General features: G+C 51.1%; 1 protein-coding gene across 2 annotated transcripts in view; it reads right to left on the bottom strand.

The window, feature by feature from the left end:
- Window positions 1–20,772, bottom strand: part of ASCC3 (activating signal cointegrator 1 complex subunit 3) — a 108,419-nt gene that overhangs the window by 49,586 nt on the left and 38,061 nt on the right. For both annotated transcript variants that reach the window (XM_078615590.1, XM_078615591.1), the window contains exons 23-33: window positions 18,349–18,503; window positions 18,009–18,107; window positions 16,302–16,470; window positions 14,822–15,042; window positions 14,601–14,686; window positions 13,520–13,686; window positions 12,688–12,833; window positions 12,447–12,567; window positions 9,921–10,063; window positions 1,656–1,793; window positions 495–615 (exon numbers count right to left, since the gene is read on the bottom strand). In XM_078615590.1, the coding sequence (XP_078471716.1) occupies window positions 495–615; window positions 1,656–1,793; window positions 9,921–10,063; window positions 12,447–12,567; window positions 12,688–12,833; window positions 13,520–13,686; window positions 14,601–14,686; window positions 14,822–15,042; window positions 16,302–16,470; window positions 18,009–18,107; window positions 18,349–18,503 (1,566 nt within the window). The remainder of the gene's footprint in view (window positions 1–494; window positions 616–1,655; window positions 1,794–9,920; window positions 10,064–12,446; window positions 12,568–12,687; window positions 12,834–13,519; window positions 13,687–14,600; window positions 14,687–14,821; window positions 15,043–16,301; window positions 16,471–18,008; window positions 18,108–18,348; window positions 18,504–20,772) is intronic.

Genomic DNA, 20,772 nt, shown 5'->3' with positions numbered 1-20,772 from the left:
AGGATAACTCATTGAAGAGAAGGAAGATGGCCTAATAAGACTAGATACGCTGTTAGTGTACTTGCAATGTCCTCGAGGTTTGTGCCCTGTGCAGCAAGGGCGATTACATCTGTATATACGAACTTGGGAGATGATGTAATTGGCAGGTCACTTTATGTGTGTGTGTAGTGTAGCGGTTAGTGCGATGCACTATGAACCTAATGACCCGGGTTCGATTCCCGCTCATGGCCAATACCAGTGACGATTATCTGAACCGGTCCTGAGCCTCCCCTAGGTCGACTCAGCCTCAAATGAGTAAATGGTGCGATGTGTAAACATCGCCACTGGGGAGACAAAGGCGGCCGGGCGTGGTGTTGGCCACCCACCCCCTTATGTGCCGTGCCGGCCTTCATAGGTGCTCGCTAACAGCACTTGCCCCTACAGTCTGTTAAGGCTATACGGGGATCTTTGTTAAACAGCCCTCCTATGAGAACCTGCCATGTGTAAGTTCGCACCTGTGATAGGGAAGTCCACGTATCTCCGCGTTTTTCCGTCAAAGTACTCGGTGCCTTTGATGATGACGAGGTGAGCTGGGAAGTTCACCCCCCAGGCCAGCGTGCTGGTGGCAATCAGCACCTGCAAGAAACGACGTATCTTCAATAACGACGCGGTCAAGATCGCAGCCAACGTGATGGGGGGGGGTCCAGATACAGGGTGAGAGCCACAAGGCCACACTCAGGTACAAACACCAGCTTCACGTAAACACACACATACATGCAGATTAAAATATACGTATCCGAATTCAACACAAATACTAGATTTGAACACACATCATGTGTAAACACAAAGGGCAGACTCGAACATTGAGAAGACATTAATTAATTAAGATAAGATTCACACGCAAATATGAGATTAACACACACACATACTTGCTGACCCGCTCGTACCGGACATCTGGGAAAAAGAGCTTAAAGGCTCATTGGATTCCTCCTCCGGTCTAAATAAAGATGCTGATTCTGATACACAAACTAGATTCAAACACATGGCTCATGATGAAACACGAGACAAGACTGAGTTTCATGCGCATCACATTTGAGACACAATGATTAGGTCAATACACAAAGACCAGATTCAAACACGAAGATCAGGCTCGGGCACAAACACCACATTCAGGCACAGAGACCCGATATAGACGCCAACACCAGGCTAAGACACAAATGTTAGATTAAGACGCAAACATCACCTTCCGACACAAGCACCGGATGGAAGCGCGGAGGCTGGGCGCCGATCGCCTGTTGCCTCCGTGTGTGCGTGCGTACATGTGGACGTGTGTACGTGAACGTGTGTGTGTACGTGAACGTGTGTGTGTGCGTGCGTGAACGTGTGTGTGCGCGTGTGTGTACGTGTGTGCATGTACATGTGTGCGCGTAAACGTGTACATGTCCGTGCGTGTGTATGTAAGTGCACATGTGCGCGCATGTACGTATGTGCGCGTGCGTGCGAACGCTTGTTTGCCCGTAAACGCGTACATGCATATGTATGTATGTATGTGCACATGCGAGCGTGTGTGCGTCTTGGCGCATGTACGTGTGTGTGTGCGTGAACGTGTGTAAGCGTATGTGCGTGTGCGTGCGAGCGCGTGTACGTGTGTGTGCGCTGTGAGCCGTGAGTTTGACCTGGATCCTGGTGTTGACAAAGAGCTCCTCCACGGTGCGGCGGTCGCGCTCGTGCAAGCCCGCGTGGTGCATGCCGATGCCGAACGCCAGACACAGCTTCAGGTTCGAGTCCTTCACCGTCGAGATGATGTGCTCCATCTGCACACAGAGACAAAGGATACCCCCCCCCCCCCCCCGTGTGGCCTTAACGGACTGTCGGGGCAAGTGCTGTCCAACGAGCACCAAGAGAAGGCCGACACAGAGCACGAGAGGGTGGGTGACCAGCACCACGCTCGACCGCCTTTGTCTCCCCAGTGGCGATATTTACACATCGCACCAGGTACTCACATTCCTGTCAACCCCTTATCAGTGCCTACCTTATGACAGACAAATTCAGACCTTATCGGTCACCCCGTGCTTTTATAAATTTCAACGTTCATCCTACAGAGTCCCATCACAAGGGACAAACACAAAGATAAATATTTGTTGTTGCCCGTATTGAAACGGCTGTACACCGTATGGACCTGAAAACTCAATTTCCCTGTACAAGAACGCGGGGGTAAGCCGTATGGGTTGACAGCTGTGCTCTCATTGTAGGCCGAGACGGCCTTGGGGCGGGCGCAGGATCGGTTCTGATAATCGTCACTGGTGTTGGTGGCCGCGAGCGGGAATCGAACTCGGGTCGCCGGGTTCGTAACGCAGCGCGCTAACCGCTGCACCGCCGCTCCCCTCCACGCACACGTACACACAAAGACGCACACCAACACTCACGGCTGGCTGATTCAGTGGTGAGCACAAGGGGGCCATCTGTTTCATTGGGCAAGGCACGAGGATCAACACTGAGAGTTCTTGGGTTGAATAGAGGTTCCTTGGACTGAGCAACGGGTGTTCAAATAAAGGTACAACGCCGACGTATTCCCGCGCTGCGCAGCACGCTGGTGTTTGGCACGGCGTCCGACGTTTCGCCCCACGTGCCGAGGGCACGCGCAGCAGAACGTGGGAGGTCATCGTGGGAGGAAAGCTCGCGGAGAGAGCTTCCTCGGGACAATCGCGAAAACCTACGCAGTTGTAAATAAAGATACAAACGACAAAAAAATACAAAGAGCTCTTATCTTGTAGATTCGAATCTAGGTTGTGTAACCACCAGGCTTGTTCAACAAGAGTTTAATGTTGCAATAGTACAACACAACACAGTTTTTCTTTTGTATATTGCTCTCCATGCACAGTATCCCAGGGTAATTTACAATAAAAAGAACATCTCAAAAAATCAACTGGGGAACCGATCCAGCACAAAAATGACAACACGTGACAAGTGCCCATTGGTCAGCAGAACGATCTGCTTAAAAAAAACAACTGTATTGTGCAGCCGGTAAAACATTTATGGAAACGTAAAGATGTTAAAATGTTATGTTAAAGGTGTGACGGTATCATAACTAGTCTGATTTGGAGCAGAGCTCCAGTGGCAGCAGGACTGCTCCTCTCGTGTGTACGTACACGTGTTGATCTTCCTTCGCAACGTACGTAGCCGACCGCGCTAAATAGGAGGTGCGGGTGGAGGACAACGAAACTAAACACAAAAGCCAAATTCTAAAATAATGAGTTTGTCAATCTCGATGATGATTTAAAAGTGCACAGCTTCCAGTGACTTCCTAATATCGGAAGAGCGTTCCAGACGGCCGCAGAAGCGCATCTGAAAGCGCCGCGCGATGCGGTAACCGTCTTTGGAGGTCGCTGGAGAATTTATTCCCGGCTGAAGACCTCACCAGCTGTTAAACACGCCTCTCTCTCCGTCTCTCGATCTGTCTCTTTATTTTTTTCCCCCACGGTAACTTCTCCTCTACATGCACGGCATTCCGAGATCCATTGCTTAAGGGCGCCTTCATGAATTTCAACCATCATTAGCACTGTTATTTCTCCACCTTGTGAATTCGGCGCTGCGGTCGGATTGCCACCTGTCCTGGTTTTCCCGGGATCGTCCTATGTGTTTTTTGAGGAGGCAGATGTTTTGGGAAATCCATAAGTCCTTCCGGAACATTCCTTAAAACAATTCAGGTTTTTGTCAGTTCCATAAGAGTTCTTCCCTTCTTCCAGTACTGACACATATTCTTATTCCCACGGTACGTCCGAGTGTTTTGTATCTCAGGTAGCAAACCTCGACCCTGCAAGTGACATCATGGGAATGTGCTTGCTATTTAAACGTTTTTGTTATCTCATTAAGGAAGCGTTTGTGTCCAACAGTACCGGGCGACACGACCGTAGGTGTGTATCTATGAGATAAGATCTGTTCCACCTGATGGGTTTATGCCTTCCGTTAAAAGGGGACAACCAATGTTGCCGTTTTCAGACTGAACATGGCTTCCGCAAGCAGAGCCTTGCCAGAAGCAACACGAGCGCAATCCAGGAAAGAAAAATCACGCACGCGCATGGATCATGTAACGCTTTGCAACACGCGGTTGGTTTTATTTGGGGGTATTTAATTTGCAAAGTATTTAAAGCCGACAAGTAGCCCTTGGGGTAAAAAAATTAATGTTCAGAAATAACAATCCCTTCACACTCCGTTTTGGTTGTTAACAAACTTTTTGGTAAATTTATAAATTTCACGGCCATTTTCCAGAGCACGTGAATGAGGAATGACCTTCACCCCAAAAACCGTAGCCCGTTGCGTGCTTTTTCTTGTTACCGACAAACGCGTTTAGTTTTAGTTTTCATTGTTGTTGTTAATTGTGCTTGTGCACCACTGCCAACGCAGCAGCATGACCAAACAATGCGTTTAATTTTGTTGAATTTAATTGTGGTAAATAACAGCATAACTTTCTACCGGGGGGGAGGGGGCTGGTCCACACTGGATCATTCTTAGGAGGGTTCCAACCCCCCCCTTCCACCCCTCCGTGTTACAGGCGTACAGACGGACATAAAAGACTTGTGCAGAACACTCTTTCAGACCGTAGTGGGGAAGTGCTGACAAAAAAATTGCACTGAATAAAGCAAGCGTTCAAGGGGGGTGAAAAAACGGAGGGAATTGATAGAGTACTGAAGATAAACTCCCCAAACCGGCTCAAATGCACAACTGCATTCACCCCGCCCGGAACGAATTAAACTTAACAGCTAAATCATAAAGCTGTCGTCACCAATGACCGTCCTAAAAAAAACACCCCGCTCATCATATCCGAGTTGTCACTTTTAATTTGCCGTTTTCCCATCGTCGGCTACAGAAAAAACATCAGCATATTACTGTTACGAGTGACATATCACGGAAAATGCGCATTCATCAACACGAGGACGTGACCTTAGAAAGTGGTTACGCAAAGTCTACTTCCTCGGCTCTTCTCGGGGGACACGCGGAGTTTGTCGCCCCTGCTCGCTGTGAGAATTCTGGGTAGAAACGTCGACTTTTCATGACATAACCGCCGATATAAAAGCTACAAACGGAAAATAATTGCAAGCAAAAGAAAAGGACAAAAAAAATCGCAATACTTTGGGAGCGCTGGCCCGGCTTGTGATGTTAATTACGTTGCCGCCCACCCACCCACCCAAATTAAAACGTTAAGTCTGCGAGGAAAGCGGGCATGACAAACAGACTGCCTTGGCTGGTTTGTTTTCAAGTGAGAGAGGTGGGGGGGGGCGGGTGGGGGCGGTCTTGGCTTGGAGCTTGGCGGTGGAAAAAGATATGTAAACAAGCTTTTCCCAGGATAACTGGGAAACGAGCGAATGTGTGGGGGGAAGGGGTGGGTGGCGGAGGTGGTCGGGAGGGGGGCGCTCCCGTTCCCGGGTCTCGCTAATCAGCTACACAAACAGACACGCACACTCGCACACACAGCAGAGGTCGCGGACAGTTCAGGGGCCAGAGGTCGAAAAGGATCACCTCGGCCTGGAATATACTTCTCAAGGGACTCCATATATGTTACGTGCGTTTCGCTCGGCAAATGCAAGTTTTGCGTGACGATTGCAGCTGTGTTTTTTTTGTGAGGGTTTCAGAGTGGTGCGGGGGGGGAAGGGAAACAAAAAAATGCGTCTATTTTTTTTTACGTCGTGTTCTGCGGAAAAACAAGGGCAGTTTGCGAGTTTGTGTACGGGGTACGCGCGCGCGTGGTGAGGGTGTGCCCCCTACTATACCAACAGCAAGTTGGCATAGTAGGAGGCACAGGTGGTGCATCGGCCAGTCATCTGTCAGTCAACCCATGGCACCTGGGTCTGTCCCGTGACCTCCTGCCAGCGGGCATTCGACACTTTAAAAGGCCTCAAAGTGCACATAGCCTGGTACAAGCGCGGTGGTGACGTCACCGTCACTTAGTGGCGAATGGCGGTTGTTGTTTTTGTTGGGTCAGCGCGCCTGGCGAGCGGTAGTGTAGCGGTGAGTGGCACTGCACGACCTAACCGGCAGACCCGAGTTGGATTCCCGCTCGTGACCAACATCAGTGCCGCGTGTCTAAACCGGTCGTACGTCTTCCCCCGGGTTGACTCGGCCTTACATCAACGCATTGTGTCCCGTGTGTAAGACAAAGGGCAGCCGAGCGTGATGCTGTCCACACAACCCGCTCGGGCCTTCATAGGCGTTCGCTAACAGCACTTGCCACAACAATCTGTACGGCTATACGGGGTGCCTGTGATCTCTGTGTGTGGGTGAATGGTGGGTGCTGTGGGACGGCAAACTGCACTGCAATCTCCTAAAACACAGGTTTGTTTCCCGGGCCAAGCTTGACAGCAGCGGCAGCGGTATCTAAACCTGTCCTTGTCCCTCAACTAGGTCAGCTCAGATGTAAATAAGAATTCTGTGCATTGCATGAACTACCAGAACTACTTCGGAGGTGAGGGTGGCCAGGCGTGTATGAAGCTGGCCACGCCAACTCGTTGTGCACAAAGCCGGCCTAAATAGGTGCTCATTAACAACATCTACCCCTACGGTGTTGTAAGGCTAAAGCGGCACCCAATGTTTGTGCATCCCCAATATTAAAGTCATTCCCATTGACAGCCATGGGCCAGTGCAGCAGTATCACAGTTCTAACGCAGAGCCCCCATTAGGTGGTTGGCTTCCCACAGTTAGTACCCAGTTCATTCATGTTTGAGGGATGACGACGCTGAGGATGAGCTGGGTTCAACCCGAGACCAGGATTTGAACAAATAACTTTCCCGACTGAGTGCTAGGCGTAGCTCAAGCCAGTCAAGGGCAGATACAAGTTTATGTGGAGGCTCCAATGTGATTCGTTAAGGCAAGGTTGGTGTTTTCGTCGGCAGTACAAGCTGGCACGGAACAGGCCAGGGAAATATTATTCAACGTTACATCACGTATCATCTACTCGAGTGTCTTTTAGCAGTTTTGGAGGTAGAATTGGTGGATCACACAGAGATGAATATGCGAGTTGGTAAGCCCCAACCTTATGATATAAACAATATGTACCACCTACGCCATCTGCTGGACACTAATGCTGCATGCTCTACGTGGGGGGGGACATCCTTTCTAACCACCGTTCAAACAAGGAGCTGTCACAAATTGTTCACGGTCTTGTCAACAGCACGTGCACTTGAAGCCCTTTCGTAAAAGCACTGCTGGATGAGGGCCCACTTCCTCCCCATGCCACTTGGGTCATGGGGGTTACTTGACCATACTTCGCCACTCTGTGCTTTCGTGAAGGCGGTGAGCACAGACGACGGGAGCTTAGTTCAGTATAACAATTCATCGTTCTGCACTGCCTGCTGCTGACGACGCAGTCCCACAGCAGCCTATAGCACCTGTGTTATGCACGGTGATCGCCCATCCAATCACCATCCAGGCTCAGATCCTGCTTAGCTTCCGAGAGCTTACGAGATCGGGCATGTTCGGGGCGATCTGATCACAGGCATCTGTCAATAAAAATAGAATCACTTTGCTCAAAGCCAACTCTTGTTGTCCTGCTATATGAATGAGAAATGTAGAGTGTTGGCCTCGATTGGAGATGAGTGTTGCCCCACGCTCCTTTGAGCAGGCACACTTTCTGAATTGAATAGAGAGGTTTGATGATTCTAACAAGCAACACAAATCTGCACAGTGGCATGTTTACGCATATTACTTTTCGATTTGCAGTATTGATATGGGATCGGTGTCCAATTTTGCCTTACTTTCCAGGACAACTAGCACAGTGTTTTATTGTTAAAGACATTCGTAAAATAAAAACAGAAGTTAATGCTGGACTATCACTGAGCATCATTGTTTTTTGATAATTGTTTTTACTTTTTACAAGTAATAAAAACGGATTGGAATGATTGCAGCAGCTCATCATCCATCTGGGGTCAATAAAAAAGACACGATCATCCGCCTGGGGTTGTATTATGGACATACTAGTCCCTGTCATGGGAACGTCAAATTTCCATCACCGGATAAAAAGCTTCCATTCGAGAGGGGCGCCCCACCTCTTGATTTACCGTGGAGACACGCCGACACTTGTCGATTGTGACTGTGTTTTGAGAATTTTGCCGGATCCAGAATCCAGTTGGTAAGAAAGCACGTCGGTCCACTCCAGGGGTTTTGCTAACCGCTTGGACCAGGTGCTGCTGGACTGCGGACACTTGCAAGAGTTTGTCGCACGGACAATGCGCGCGATGACCTGAGCGGGCTCCCGCTCGCTCGGAACGCGCACGCACACGGAGACCACCACCGCTCCCACCACAACATCCCCCCCCACACACCCACACCTACACGCAGACACACCCACGTGCACGTGCGTGACGCATACACAACACAAAAGCTATCTTCCTTCCTCTACATTGTCCTTGCAGGTGCTGTTAGCGAGCGTCTATTAAGGCCGGCACGGCACGACACGCCCGGCCACCTTTGTCTTCCCCGTGCTGACATTCAGGGCCAATGATACACGTGTTTATTTTAGGCTGACAGCATGTAAAAGAGACCCTTTACGATGATATTTATTGATACGAGAAACGCTTACTGAGTGTTAAGACTTTTTCAGGATGGCGATGCATTGGGGATAGCTGGCCATTTCTATTTGAAATTATTATTTTTTAAGTGGATTTTTTTAAATATATTCTTAGATAAAAACCACACGGCAATCGCCGAGATTCCATAAACAAAACACATCCATGCAGTCAGAAACCCACTTGCTGCACTGCCATCTCCCGGCCACCTTGCTGATAATGGGGAGTTTCACAGCACATGGTTCGTTGACGCATGACACCAGAGCACCCATGGGCACCGCCAAACCAAACGTGCTGCAGCTATACGAATGAAAACGTTGAGGCTGGAGAGATTCCCTTAAACCCCCATCCCCTACTCTTTGGTTCTTTCGATAAAGTCACGTAGGTGAAAAAATTAAACATAAATTAATTAAATCACGACGTTTCGATTGCAACACAAGCAATCATCATCAGGTGTGACAACCACGGCAAGAAAATGTTGACTTCAGTAAAAATTTCAGCAAAAATTTTCTTGCTGTGGTTGTCACACCTGATGATGATTGCTTGTGTTGCAATCGAAACGTCGAGATTAAATGTATTTATTTATATTTTTTCAATTACGTGACTTTACCAAAAGAACCAAAGAGTATGGATCCTTGCAGTTATGAAAACTTCAAATCTAGAATGAACCCCCACCCCCTCTTGTAGCCTGTCCACCCAGCAGTGTGACTGGGTACACCACGGTTAGTTGACCAGCAGCAGGAGGGCCTAACGCTAGCAGAGGAAGTGAGTAAAACAATTGTAGGGCTGCACCTTTAGGCTGTATGGTGATTGGTGGAGCTGTTCGTCTTGGTCTTTGTGTGCGGGGCAGATAGCAGCGGTGGCACAGTGGTTAGTGCATTGCACTACGAACCTGGCGACCGGGGTTTGATTCCTGTTCACAACCAGTAACAGTGATGAATATCTGAAGCAGTTCTGGGCTTCCCCAAGGACGACTGAGACTTAAATAGGTACCTTGTATGGGGTGTAAAACATCAGCAATGGGGGAGACAAAGGCAGATGGATATGGTGTTGGCCACCAACCCCCTTGTATGCTGTGCCAACCTCCAATGGTGCTCACGAATAGCACCTGCCCCAACAGTCTGTTGAGGCTATACGTGGGACCTTTGTCTTTTTGTGTGTATGGAGGGTGGTGGTTGGCACACTGCACTCTGTACCGGAGCCAGCTGAGTTCGATTCCCACTCACCGTCAACATCAAGGCGGAGAACCAGAACCGCTTTACATGAGCAAGCTCTACGGGGTGCGGGCGGGCGGGGGACGTCTCTGTTTGGTAGATCGGAAACCGCAGTGCTCGGAAAAAACCCACGCGATGCACGGGGCGGGGGGCGACTCGTGGGGTTCACCTCGGTCTCGTCCGTGTGAAGCCACTGCTTGGGATTGTCCTCGCCGGCCAGGAAAGCGATGAGGTCGAGGGCCGTGAGACGCGTCTGCCTCCGAGACGACACGAAGATGAGCACGGGCTTGGCCGGGGAGTGCGTGCGGATCGCTGCGGGGACGTCAGGTGGACGCGGAGACGAGCGATCGACGCGAGCAGCAGCATCGTGTTAGCCACGTGGGCATCAGCATCGTGTTAACCACGTGGGCATCAGCATCGTGTTAACCACGTGGGCAGGAGCCTCGTGTTAACCACGTGGGCAGGAGCCTCGTGTTATCCACGTGGGCATCAGCCTCGTGTTATCCACGTGGGCATCAGCCTCGTGTTATCCACGTGGGCAGCAGCAGCATCGTGTTAACCACGTGAGCAGGAGCCTCGTGTTATCCACGTGGGCATCAGCATCGTGTTATCCACGTGGGCAGCAGAATCGTGTTATCCACGTAGACAGCAGCCTCGTGTTAACCACAAGGGCAGCAGCTTCGTCCACCACGTATGTAGTTCTGCATGACTGGTGGACATTCCACGTCCTTTCTGGCAAAAGCCAATTTGTCTTATAGAAAATCCACTTGGTTTCCCACATTGTGGTCCCAAATTTTATCAACCCATCGGAATGCATTGGTTGAGATCTTACGAGGGTTCGACAAACGCTTCCAATGTTACCAACTGATGAATTCACAGACTACACACACGCGGGTTAATCCACACACGCGGATTAATCCACACACAGCACCACGACGCATTCAGACGCCGCCACGCAGCAGCAAGCTACGAGGGGGTAAGACGGGAGTAGTGCTCGCACGCAAATTTCAACAAATCTTCAACAAGCCTCTACAATCCACGTGCGAAGAATAATTGGCGCTAAATAGAGCGCGTTCCATTCAATCAGCAGCTCCCTCAACAGACAGCAGTGGCAGCCATATCCACATTATGACCCCATTAATCATAACGTCCGTGCGCATTTGTGCGGAGACCCGGTGACTGGTAAATGCTACTGACCCAATGCAGCGTGACATTAAGTGGGCGGAAAAGCCACACACACACACAATACACAACAAGAGAAGAAAAATGCTGCCTCCCGATAATACACAGTAGCTGCAAATTGTGTTTCGAACACAAAAGGGATGTTGTTTTTTGGGTGTGGGCGTATGTTATTTATTTAGCAAAAAAGTTTCATCCGGGGCTGAGTGAAATGAGCACACGAAGGCTCAGGAAGTTTGACACGGTGAAAGGGCGAGAGTTGGTGCGCTTAGCTGCAAGTCCCAGGGATGTGGCACCATGGTGGGTGAGATGTTAACCACCTCGCCTGGTTTACAGGAGGTCGTGGGTTTGATCCCGACCCTAAAGCCTGCTGTATATTTGGAGTTTGCATTTTCTCCCTGTGGTCGTGTGGATTATTCTCTGGGTCCTCCAGTTTTTTCCTCCACTTGTAGAAACATGCGTTTATAATATTTGGTTCCCATAAATGTCCACATGATAAGTGACTTTGTTGCGCTATCATTTGTGGCAAATCCGCTTCTTAAAGAGAGATGCCTTACCTGGTAAAGTAAAAATAGCTTCGTTTTTTTTTGCGAGCGTCATTATTTTCACAATGATGATTCAATCTCTAAAGAAACTTTCAACGTACGTACCGCCAACCGCAAGCAAGCTGCCGCGAGCTCGTGAGCTCCACCGGCTGTGGAAATGAATCGCTGAGTTGGCGGTGTCTATAAATCCACACATTTTACGGCTGTAATCTTGCCGACGTGCAAGTCGGCTGTTTGGCGAGCGATTCTGTGCCCAAGAAATATCGTGTCTGTCAATAACCCAAGGCTAAACCGACAGATTTTCACGAAAACTACAAAAAAAAAAATCCTAAATTAATCACTGAAATGTACCACACAGATTACCAATAGCTATGTGCAAATATGAACAGTTGTACCGCAAGACGGAGATAGGAATATTTTTTTTTAAAGCACTATTTTTTCTACGTAAAATAAATGTATGCCGTACATCACTTATTAGTGTGTGTGTGTGCATGCTAGTGTGTTCACGTCCATTTAAGCTCACAAATAATATCTCATTTGAGGCCGAGTCGACCTAGGGGAGGCCTAGGATAGGTTCATAATCGCCCACTGATGTTGGCTGTGAGCAGGAGTTTTAACTTGGGTCACCGGGTTCGTAGCGCAGCGCGCTAACCGCTGCACTACCGCTCTCCACATATATACACAGGCACACTCATGTACACACTCGCACCCATGAAACCTCACGCACATATCTACATATACATACAAATTCACACACGCACACATATAGATGCACACATATATAGATGCACACACACAGATATCCACACTCATATTGAGTAAGCCAGTGGTAAAAGTGACGGTAAAAGTGAGTGGTTCGGGGGTTTCAGCAAATTATTGGGCGAGTATTAGATTGAGTGAGTGAGAGATTGAGAGAGAATGTGGTTGAGCGAGCGGTCGAGTGAGTGAAATGATGTGCACGGGGGCAGCACCTTGGAAGGTCGGCTTGTTCATGGTTGCCATGCGAGGGCAGTAGTGCTGCCCTGGGAAGCCGTGAATGTGAGCCTCAAGGGGCACGGGACGCACAGACGGACGGAAGTTGAAGAGGCCAACCTGTGTGGACCACGCACGCACACGGTGAGTAACACGAGCACACATACACGTGTGCATACACACGAGCATGCACACACACGAGGACGCACATGTACAAATACAACAGGTGACTTGAATCACCTCTTTGATGGCAAGCCAATCGGCGAGGTCCCTGGCATTGGCGAGCGCCGTGGACAGCCCGACCACGCGCACCGGCTTCTCCGTGTGCGACGAGATGAAGTTTGTGCGAGACACGATCACTTCCAGCACCGGACCTCGGTCATCGCCTGCAATGGCACGGAGACCGTTTACTCGCTCACTCGCAGCTCGCTCACTCGCCCGTCGATCACTCACGCACCCAATTACTCACCAGCTCACAGCTTGCAACGCTCGTTAACTCACTCGCATATTAATTTTATGTAAGTCAGCCTGTCGTGCTGCTCAAACATGTGTTTGGCGTTACCCTTCCCTGCCGGTGGTGCTCAGCTAGAAGTAGATTTCCCAAGACGACGCAGTGAAGACCCCTGAGCAAATGCCACGGTGTGTGAACCATGATGCCACCACTCGCATACATTCTCTCTGCAACGCAGGTGGCATGGATTGTAGCACGCTGTGCGAACCACTGCAATACCAATACAATGACAAAGATCCTCCCAAACAAACTTTTGGGCCAAGTGCTATGAAGTCCGGTACGGCACACGAGGGGGTGGGTGGCCAGCACCACGCCCGCCCGGCCACTTCTCTCTCCCTAGTAGCGATGTTTACGCACTGCACCAGGTACTCATTTGAGGCAGAGTCGATCTAGGGGACGCCCAGGACGGATTCGGATATTCTTCACTGGTCTTGGCCGTGAGCTGGAATCGGGCCGCCAGGTTTGCCGAGCAGTACGCTAACCGCTGCACTACACATCTATACACTCAATCCCACACGCACGCACACGCGTCTGCACACTCAGGGCAATGGAGCCACTTACCCAGCAGGTGTATCTCGTCGATAACGAGCAGCGCCACCTGCTTGACGTAGGAGCGGCTGTGCCAGCTGCGGCTCACGCCGTCCCACTTCTCGGGGGTTGTGACGATCAGGTCGGCGCTCGCGATGGCACGGGCGTCTGGGGTCACGTCGCCCGTGAGCTCCACCACCCTGGCAGCGGCGCACACACACACAGAGATCCCCCCCCCCGTATAGCCTTAACCAGAACTGCTGAGGCTGTTAGCGAGCAGCACCTGGCCGCCTATGTTTCCCCCAGTGGCGATGTTTACACACCGGACCAAGTACTCAATTGAGGCTGAGTCGACATAGGCGATGCCCATGATCGGTTCAGATAATTGTCACTGGTGTTGGCTGTCAGCAGGTATCAAAGCCCGAGTAGACTGTTGGGGCAAGTGCTGTTAGCGAGCATCTATGAAGGCCAGAATGGTACACGAGAGGATGGGTGGCCAAGACCACGCCCAGCCGCATTTGTCTCCCTAGTGGTGAAGTTTACACACCACACCAGGTACTCATTTGAGGCCGAGTCGACATAGGGGAGGCCCAGGACCGGTTTAGATAATCGTCACTGGTGTTGGCCGTGAGCGGGAATCAAACCCGGGTCGCCAGGTTCGTAGCGCAGCGCGCTAACCGCTACACTACCGCTGAGCACACACGCAGTGACTACACAATTTGTGTCATGCCATGGAGTGCGTGACCGATTAGTGTAGAATCTCGGAAGTTAAGTAAGGTTGAGCCTGCTTACCATCACTTAGGTGGGAGACTGCTTTGGGATACCAGTTGCTGTAGGCTTGAGCTGTGATGCAGCCACCTTTCCATCACCCAATGACCTACTGATTAATACACCTATGAACCCACTGAACCGCTGTCTCACCTAACAACCCAGGCACCTACCCACCCACCCGTCCATCCATTCTATCGATCTATTTATTTGTTCCTTAATCTACATGATCTCTGGACTATCCACAAGCCAAAGCACTGCGTAAGCCAGCACTGGGCATGGTACCACACAGTTCCATCAAGTGGGGAAAAAGGCCTTGTACTGCGTGAGATGTGAGATGAACCACCTCTTTCCCAGCTTCTGTTCCAGTCGAACCTTCCAGTCCTCCATCCTCTCCCGCACCAAGGCCTTTAGGGGAGCGATGTACACCGCCTGCCAGACACGTGCGCAGGGGCGAGCATTCAAAGGCGCGGAAGCCGGTGACGTGTTAAGGAGGCCTGCATCCAGCAGCGGATAGACCACACCAATCGCAACAAAACACCGAAACGCCGGCGACCGAGACCGGACCTTGGCTCCGGGGTGAGCGTTGAAGATGCGGAAGATGGCGAGCTCTGCCGCCACGGTCTTGCCGGAGCCTGTGGGTGCGCCCAGCAGAACGTTGCCGTCCCCGTGGTACAGCGTGTGGAAGATCTGCGTCTGCACGGGGTTGAAGTGCGTGAAGCGGTAGAGGGCCTCCAGCCGCGTGTCGCCTAGCGCGCTCACGGGAAGCGGCTGCAGGTCCAGCAGCTCTGCAGGGGAGTGGGCACGCGGGGAAGGTAGCACACACGGGGAGCCGCGGTCAGGCCACAGTGTGGTGGTGGTCTCAGGGCAAAGCTCTCGTCGTTATCGCGACGCCACCTGACAAAAGACCGATCCAATTCTGATCGAGAACGATCCTTGCTGGTCCCTTAAAGGCTGTTCGTGACAGAATTTAATTAACATCGAGACCTGGCTTTTTACACCGACCGCTCTGAGCTTCATCAAGTAATGAACCTTGGTCAGGTGGTGGAGGGTTCATGAGAAGACTTTTGGCATAAAACTACTACGTGGCCGCACCAAAAACTAAATATGGATCATTGCATTTGCTAGGACAACCCCTCGTTTTAAGTTAGGTTTTCTACTCTGACGCCTTTTCCAATGGCTCCACAGATCTCAGCCAGCGTGGGGGCCATCAAGGTATGGGCGCTTTCCCACTAGCTCTTTGTCGAGCCGAGTCTAGCTCGGGGCCAAGCAGGGCCAGGGACTCGATCGAGCGCACAACTCAAACGCAGCGACAACCACATCATCTACACGCGTCTCGACGCGTTCATCCCTGAGCGACACCGGCTGCATGCACGGCCTGGCTTCTGCACCTCCAGAGCCATGCCGGGCTGGCCATCGGCGAGAGGGGGCCTTGATAGAAACTCAAAGGAGGACGTGACCTGAAAAACCAAGCAGCTCGGTTCATCCATTCATCGATGAGTAGGTACCCCGGTGGCGAGATGTTATCTGCCTCGCCTGGTATACAGGAGGTTGTGGGCTCGATCCCAACCCGGACGCCTGGCTGCTGTATATTTGGAGTTTGCATGTCTCTTTCCCCATGGTCGTGAGAATTTTTTTCCAGGCCCTCCGGTTTTTCCCTCTGCATTTAGAATCAACATGCGGTCAAGAGCATTCGGCTGCTCTACATAGTTTAAATAGTTTTAGAGTCAGTCTGGCTCGGTATCTCGCACTATTGATTGGCAGTGCTCAAGTCTTCTTCTTGCATGTTCTCTCTCCCAATGGTTGTGTGGACTTTTCTCCGGGTGCTCCGGTTTTTTTCCCTCCACATACAGAAACATGCATTTACAGTATTTGGCTGCTATACATTTCCAGATGATAAACAACTTCGTTGAGCTATCACTTGTGGCCGTATCTCTTCTGAGAAAGAGCCAAATAGCTCAGTGGGGCCTTTACCTGGTAAAATAATAATAGTTTTAGTTTTGTTATCGCTTTAGAGTAGTCGTAGTAGTAGTAGCAGCGGCGGTACCAGTGTGTGGCGGGTGCCTCTCTGGCAGGATCAGCTGCTGGAAGTTGATGGGGCACACGGCCTCCGAGCCCAGCCAGCGGTCCGACACGGCGCGCACGTAGTACTGCGAGGGCAGCGGCTCGAAGATGGGGATAGTGAACGTGACGCACTGTGCCTCCTGGGACAGCACCTGACAGGCCGGTGGGAGGGGAGGAGGACGCAAGGATCTCGACGGTGACTTCATCTTAACGGCGGCAGCGTGGTGGTAACGGTTACGCATCACGGCAACGAGTGCCTGGGTTCAATTGCCGACTGGGGCGCCTTTCTGTGCGGAGATTGTTTGTACCTCCCCCCGTTCTGCAGAGTGAGAGTGCGTGCGTGCGTGGAGCTTTACGTGTGGAGCGGTGGCGTAGCAGGTTAGCGCGCTTTGAAGCAATACAAATGCAACACATTCACTGTATTCATTACAATAGTATGGGGGTTCTTTTAAATCTTAATTTAACGTCTGTTTTTCATTTTCCATGTTTTTTTTTATTCCATGCGGCCTACAATCCTGCCCATTAATTACCCCGCATAATCAAGAGTTGACTCTGCATTAATACATTTCAGATGTTACCAGAAATTAAACAGCATGCTACTGCTGGTTATGAATGCTGTGAACGCTGCTGCTACTGCTGCTGGAAAACGTGTTTAGATTTCATATATTTGTACAAGTTGTGCATTTCGAAGTAAGGTCTTGCTTAACTCCGTGTGTATCCCAACATGACCGACAGCTCATTTTTAGAACCTCACATGCACGGTGACAACCCTCAGCCTCATACATTCACGTTTTCCTCGAGGCAACCTGGGGCTCCGGTGCCGCGTGTGGGCTCTTTGCTTCGTTACTGTTATTCACCAAGGATCCACCCCGTCTCGTATTCACATGCAATATTGAGTTTTCTCTCAGGCTACGATGCAGACACGTAGGCTATGATTATTTATACATTCAGACTGTTACCTAGACGCTCAACAGAAAGCGCTCCGAGGCCTTGTGTGAATGGCGCTATATAAAACTGACTAACTTTCTTACTTACTAATATATTAACATTTTTAAATACCTTTGTTGGGCAACACATTAAAACCCCGCTCGGTCGCTTCGAATTGGCCGATGACACCTTAATCTATAGGGGACCGCAGATGTTGGGGTGAGGAACTTGGCACCGGCTCACCGGCCGGCTTCCTTTCCCACTCATCTGTGGTTCCGCGCGTCCCCTCTCTCACTTCAACGGCGCGCGAACGCCGTGCAGTGGCGGCGCAGCGGTACAAGTTGGCATTATTATTATTCCTTCCGTCGAAGCAAGCGGCCGCTGCAGCAACAGCGGTGGATGGGCGCACCAACATTAGGAACGCAATGTTGGCGGTTAAACATATTTCCCTCCAGTGCCCGAAAAGCAAGGCCGAGATGCTCGTGTTGACGAATAAATATAGGCTTTTTTGGAAGTGCAAGGCCTCATGTGGCTGTGAGCCGCACGAATTAAAGTTGCGGGTCGTCGGTTTCCGCTCTGATCTAGACGCTCCGACTACGAAGCACCGTACCACATGTCAGTTTCAGCTGGACATGAAGGCGATTACACACTCTGGATATACGCTGTCAGTTAGACACTCGGGTTACGAGTATGCGAGTGGCTCACCAAGCCTGTGGGGTGTCCACGCGGCGCGAGGGTAGGACGAGTGCGAATGTCACCTCACCTGCTTCTTGAGGATCATGAAGTTCTCTGAGTGGTAGATGTGATCGTTGGTGGGGTCCTCAACCCAGATCCACCACGGTTCGCCAACAGAGCCGTGAACCTTGACGTGGTTTAGATAAACAAACACGTCATCAACAATCGAGCAGTTACGTTTTGATTTAGTCATTAACGTACGATTGTGGTGGCGACATATCCATGTTGGATGTATCTCGAACTTCTTTCGCACCGTACGTAGCCAACCGTGCTAATCGGAGGCGCGGTGTTTCAAGGCATCGTTGCATACCTGACGCCTACGAATGGTCGGACAACGCTTGCGAATATATCCTTGAGTAGCAGCTCACCTGGTCGCACCAGGTGAAGTCGGCCGTGATGGAGAGACGCACGCGTAGCACGGTGCGCGTGATGGGCTGGATAGAGGCCTCTAGGGCCAGCGTCGGGATCTGCTGGACGCACTGCTTGATCTTCTGACCCATTGCCACGTGATGGATCATGTGTCCTGCGTGCATGCGTGGGTGGGAAGGGGAGAAGCGGCAGTCACTTCAAGCACTCATTGTGAAAGACCCGAACGCAGGCGATGCCGGGGATTGATCTTCCGCGAAGCTCATGGTCCAACCTAAACGACATCCACTGCACATACCAAATGGCAGATGCCAATACCCGATGCACAAATGAAAAATATAAAACCCTCCAGTTTGCGGCCGTGGCCATCCAGAACGAACCGTACAACATATAACGACGCAATGCCCGATCCACAAATACGAAGCAGACATCACAGTGATACCTGCGATTACCTGGCTTGATCACCTTGATGTGAAATTGTAGTTGTTGCTCTGCATCTACATCAGCCATATGGAAGAAGAAGACTTGAGAGCACTTCCAATCAATCGTGCAAGATACCGAGCCAGACTGACACTAAAACTATTTAAACTATTTAAAGCAGCCGAATACTCTTAAACGCGTGATGTTGATTCTAAACGCAGAGGGAAAAACCGGAGGACCGGGAGAAAAATCCACAGGGAGAAAGACACGCAAACTGCAAAAATACAGCAGGCGTCAGGGTCAGGATCGAACCCACGAGCCCCTGCATACCAGGCGAGGTGGTTAACATCCCCGCCACCGTGGCACCGCTATGAATGATCCAGTAGGCGGCGTACCCTCAACTCGGCTCTTTGTCCCGCCATGAGATGAGTGCAGGCCGATTTCACGCTGCGAATGCGATTCATGCGAGCTGCCAGTGGGGAGCGAAGCTGCCGTGCACAATCCCAATCGAGGAATTTGCGGTGTCATTTTTAAAACTTGGCAAAAATGTCGACCACAATGGGCCTACGCTCCTTTCCAATGACACCAGGGGGGATTTTGAACGTCCACGGCGCGCATTTCTGTACGGTCAATACGCGCCGCGGAGATAACCAGTGAAGCCTCGTTGGCTTCAAACCAAACCACGAACCTCCGGCAACGAGCGGCAAACGCTCCGCACCGCTGGGGCCACGTCACCACCCCCGCTGCCCATTCACTCGTAAACGTGAGATAAGGAAGCCAACACACGGGAGACCTGCCCTGCCCTTTTCCCCTTCTTTTATTCCACGGTCGTGACGCAACGAGCGTGATCAGTGTGGGGTCGGGATGGGGGGGGGGGTTGGGATGGCGAGGTGTGTCTTTTCTGAAGAGTTACGGCTCCCCCTTGCCAAAAAACCCACGGCCGTCACGGGAAATTTACCACAAGTGCCGTGTGTCGGTGTGCCGTTACGCACGGCTGCCCGGGAACCACGCAAGCGTCTCGACGCTTGTCACAACAGCCGCCCCCGGCCGAGGTCGGACGGGAGCACACGCGATGGCGATGGGGATAGGCAGGCGTGGAGGCAAACGAATGAGAAATTCAAAACTCTGGTCTGCTACTTTAAAGGGACGTAAACGCAGGAGGAGACGGTTGAATAGGCAAGGCTGGTGCCCCAGGGTGTTGCCGCTAACTAACCGCGATGGACTCACATTTGCTGCCTTTACAAGAGCCTCCTCGCCACGCTTAAAATTCCTCTCGGGGGTAAGTGACTGCGTTGGGGTCAAAGGTCATGGTGCTGAGCTGGCACCGCTGAGATGCTGGGTTCGATACAGGACAGCCAACTAAGATTACCCCGAGTTGTCAAGTCCAGTGAGTTTATTGCCTTAGCCCAGTCACAAATGACTGCAAGACCCCATTAAATTGAGCTGCGTACTTAATTCAGCTAAATTATAGCTATAAGAATTAAAATATTGGTTTGATTTTGACCATCAGGTCCGGAACCGTACTCTCATATGCAGAGCGAGTAGGACAGTGCTGCTCTCCACTCTGGGGACCAGAGTTCAGAAGTCTCCATGAAATTTGCCTCCGTGGTGGGCCATTTTCTCGCACGAAGGGTTGCAACTGGCTCAGAACCGGCAGGATTCCTCAACTCACGGCGTGACGTCGACAGCACAATCGGGATAAATATCTGTGCAAAAGCTCTGCTGGACCCACGTCGCCTTCAAATCCTCCCACGTGATGTTCCACACGACTGACAGTCCCGCCTCGTCAAGTCGTTGCTCAGTGACTGACCGTCTCCACCATCCAGCGTCTTCTCTGCCATTCGCACTGCAGTGCAGCGCACTGCAGTGCGAACCAACGGGTCACAGGTCAGTGGCGGCCGGGTATCTGAACCATTCCCTGGGGCACCTGCTTCCATCGAGGCACACCGACCGAGTAGGGTGAAGTACGGTCAAACATCCGCCATGACCTTTCGCAGCAAGCGGAC

The sequence above is a fragment of the Lampetra planeri genome, chromosome 47 (assembly GCF_965212315.1).
Source record: "Lampetra planeri chromosome 47, kcLamPlan1.2.h2, whole genome shotgun sequence".
Classification (NCBI taxonomy): domain Eukaryota; kingdom Metazoa; phylum Chordata; class Hyperoartia; order Petromyzontiformes; family Petromyzontidae; genus Lampetra; species Lampetra planeri.
Note: the sequence above shows the minus strand (reverse complement) of the source record. Positions and strands in the feature narration are given on the sequence as shown.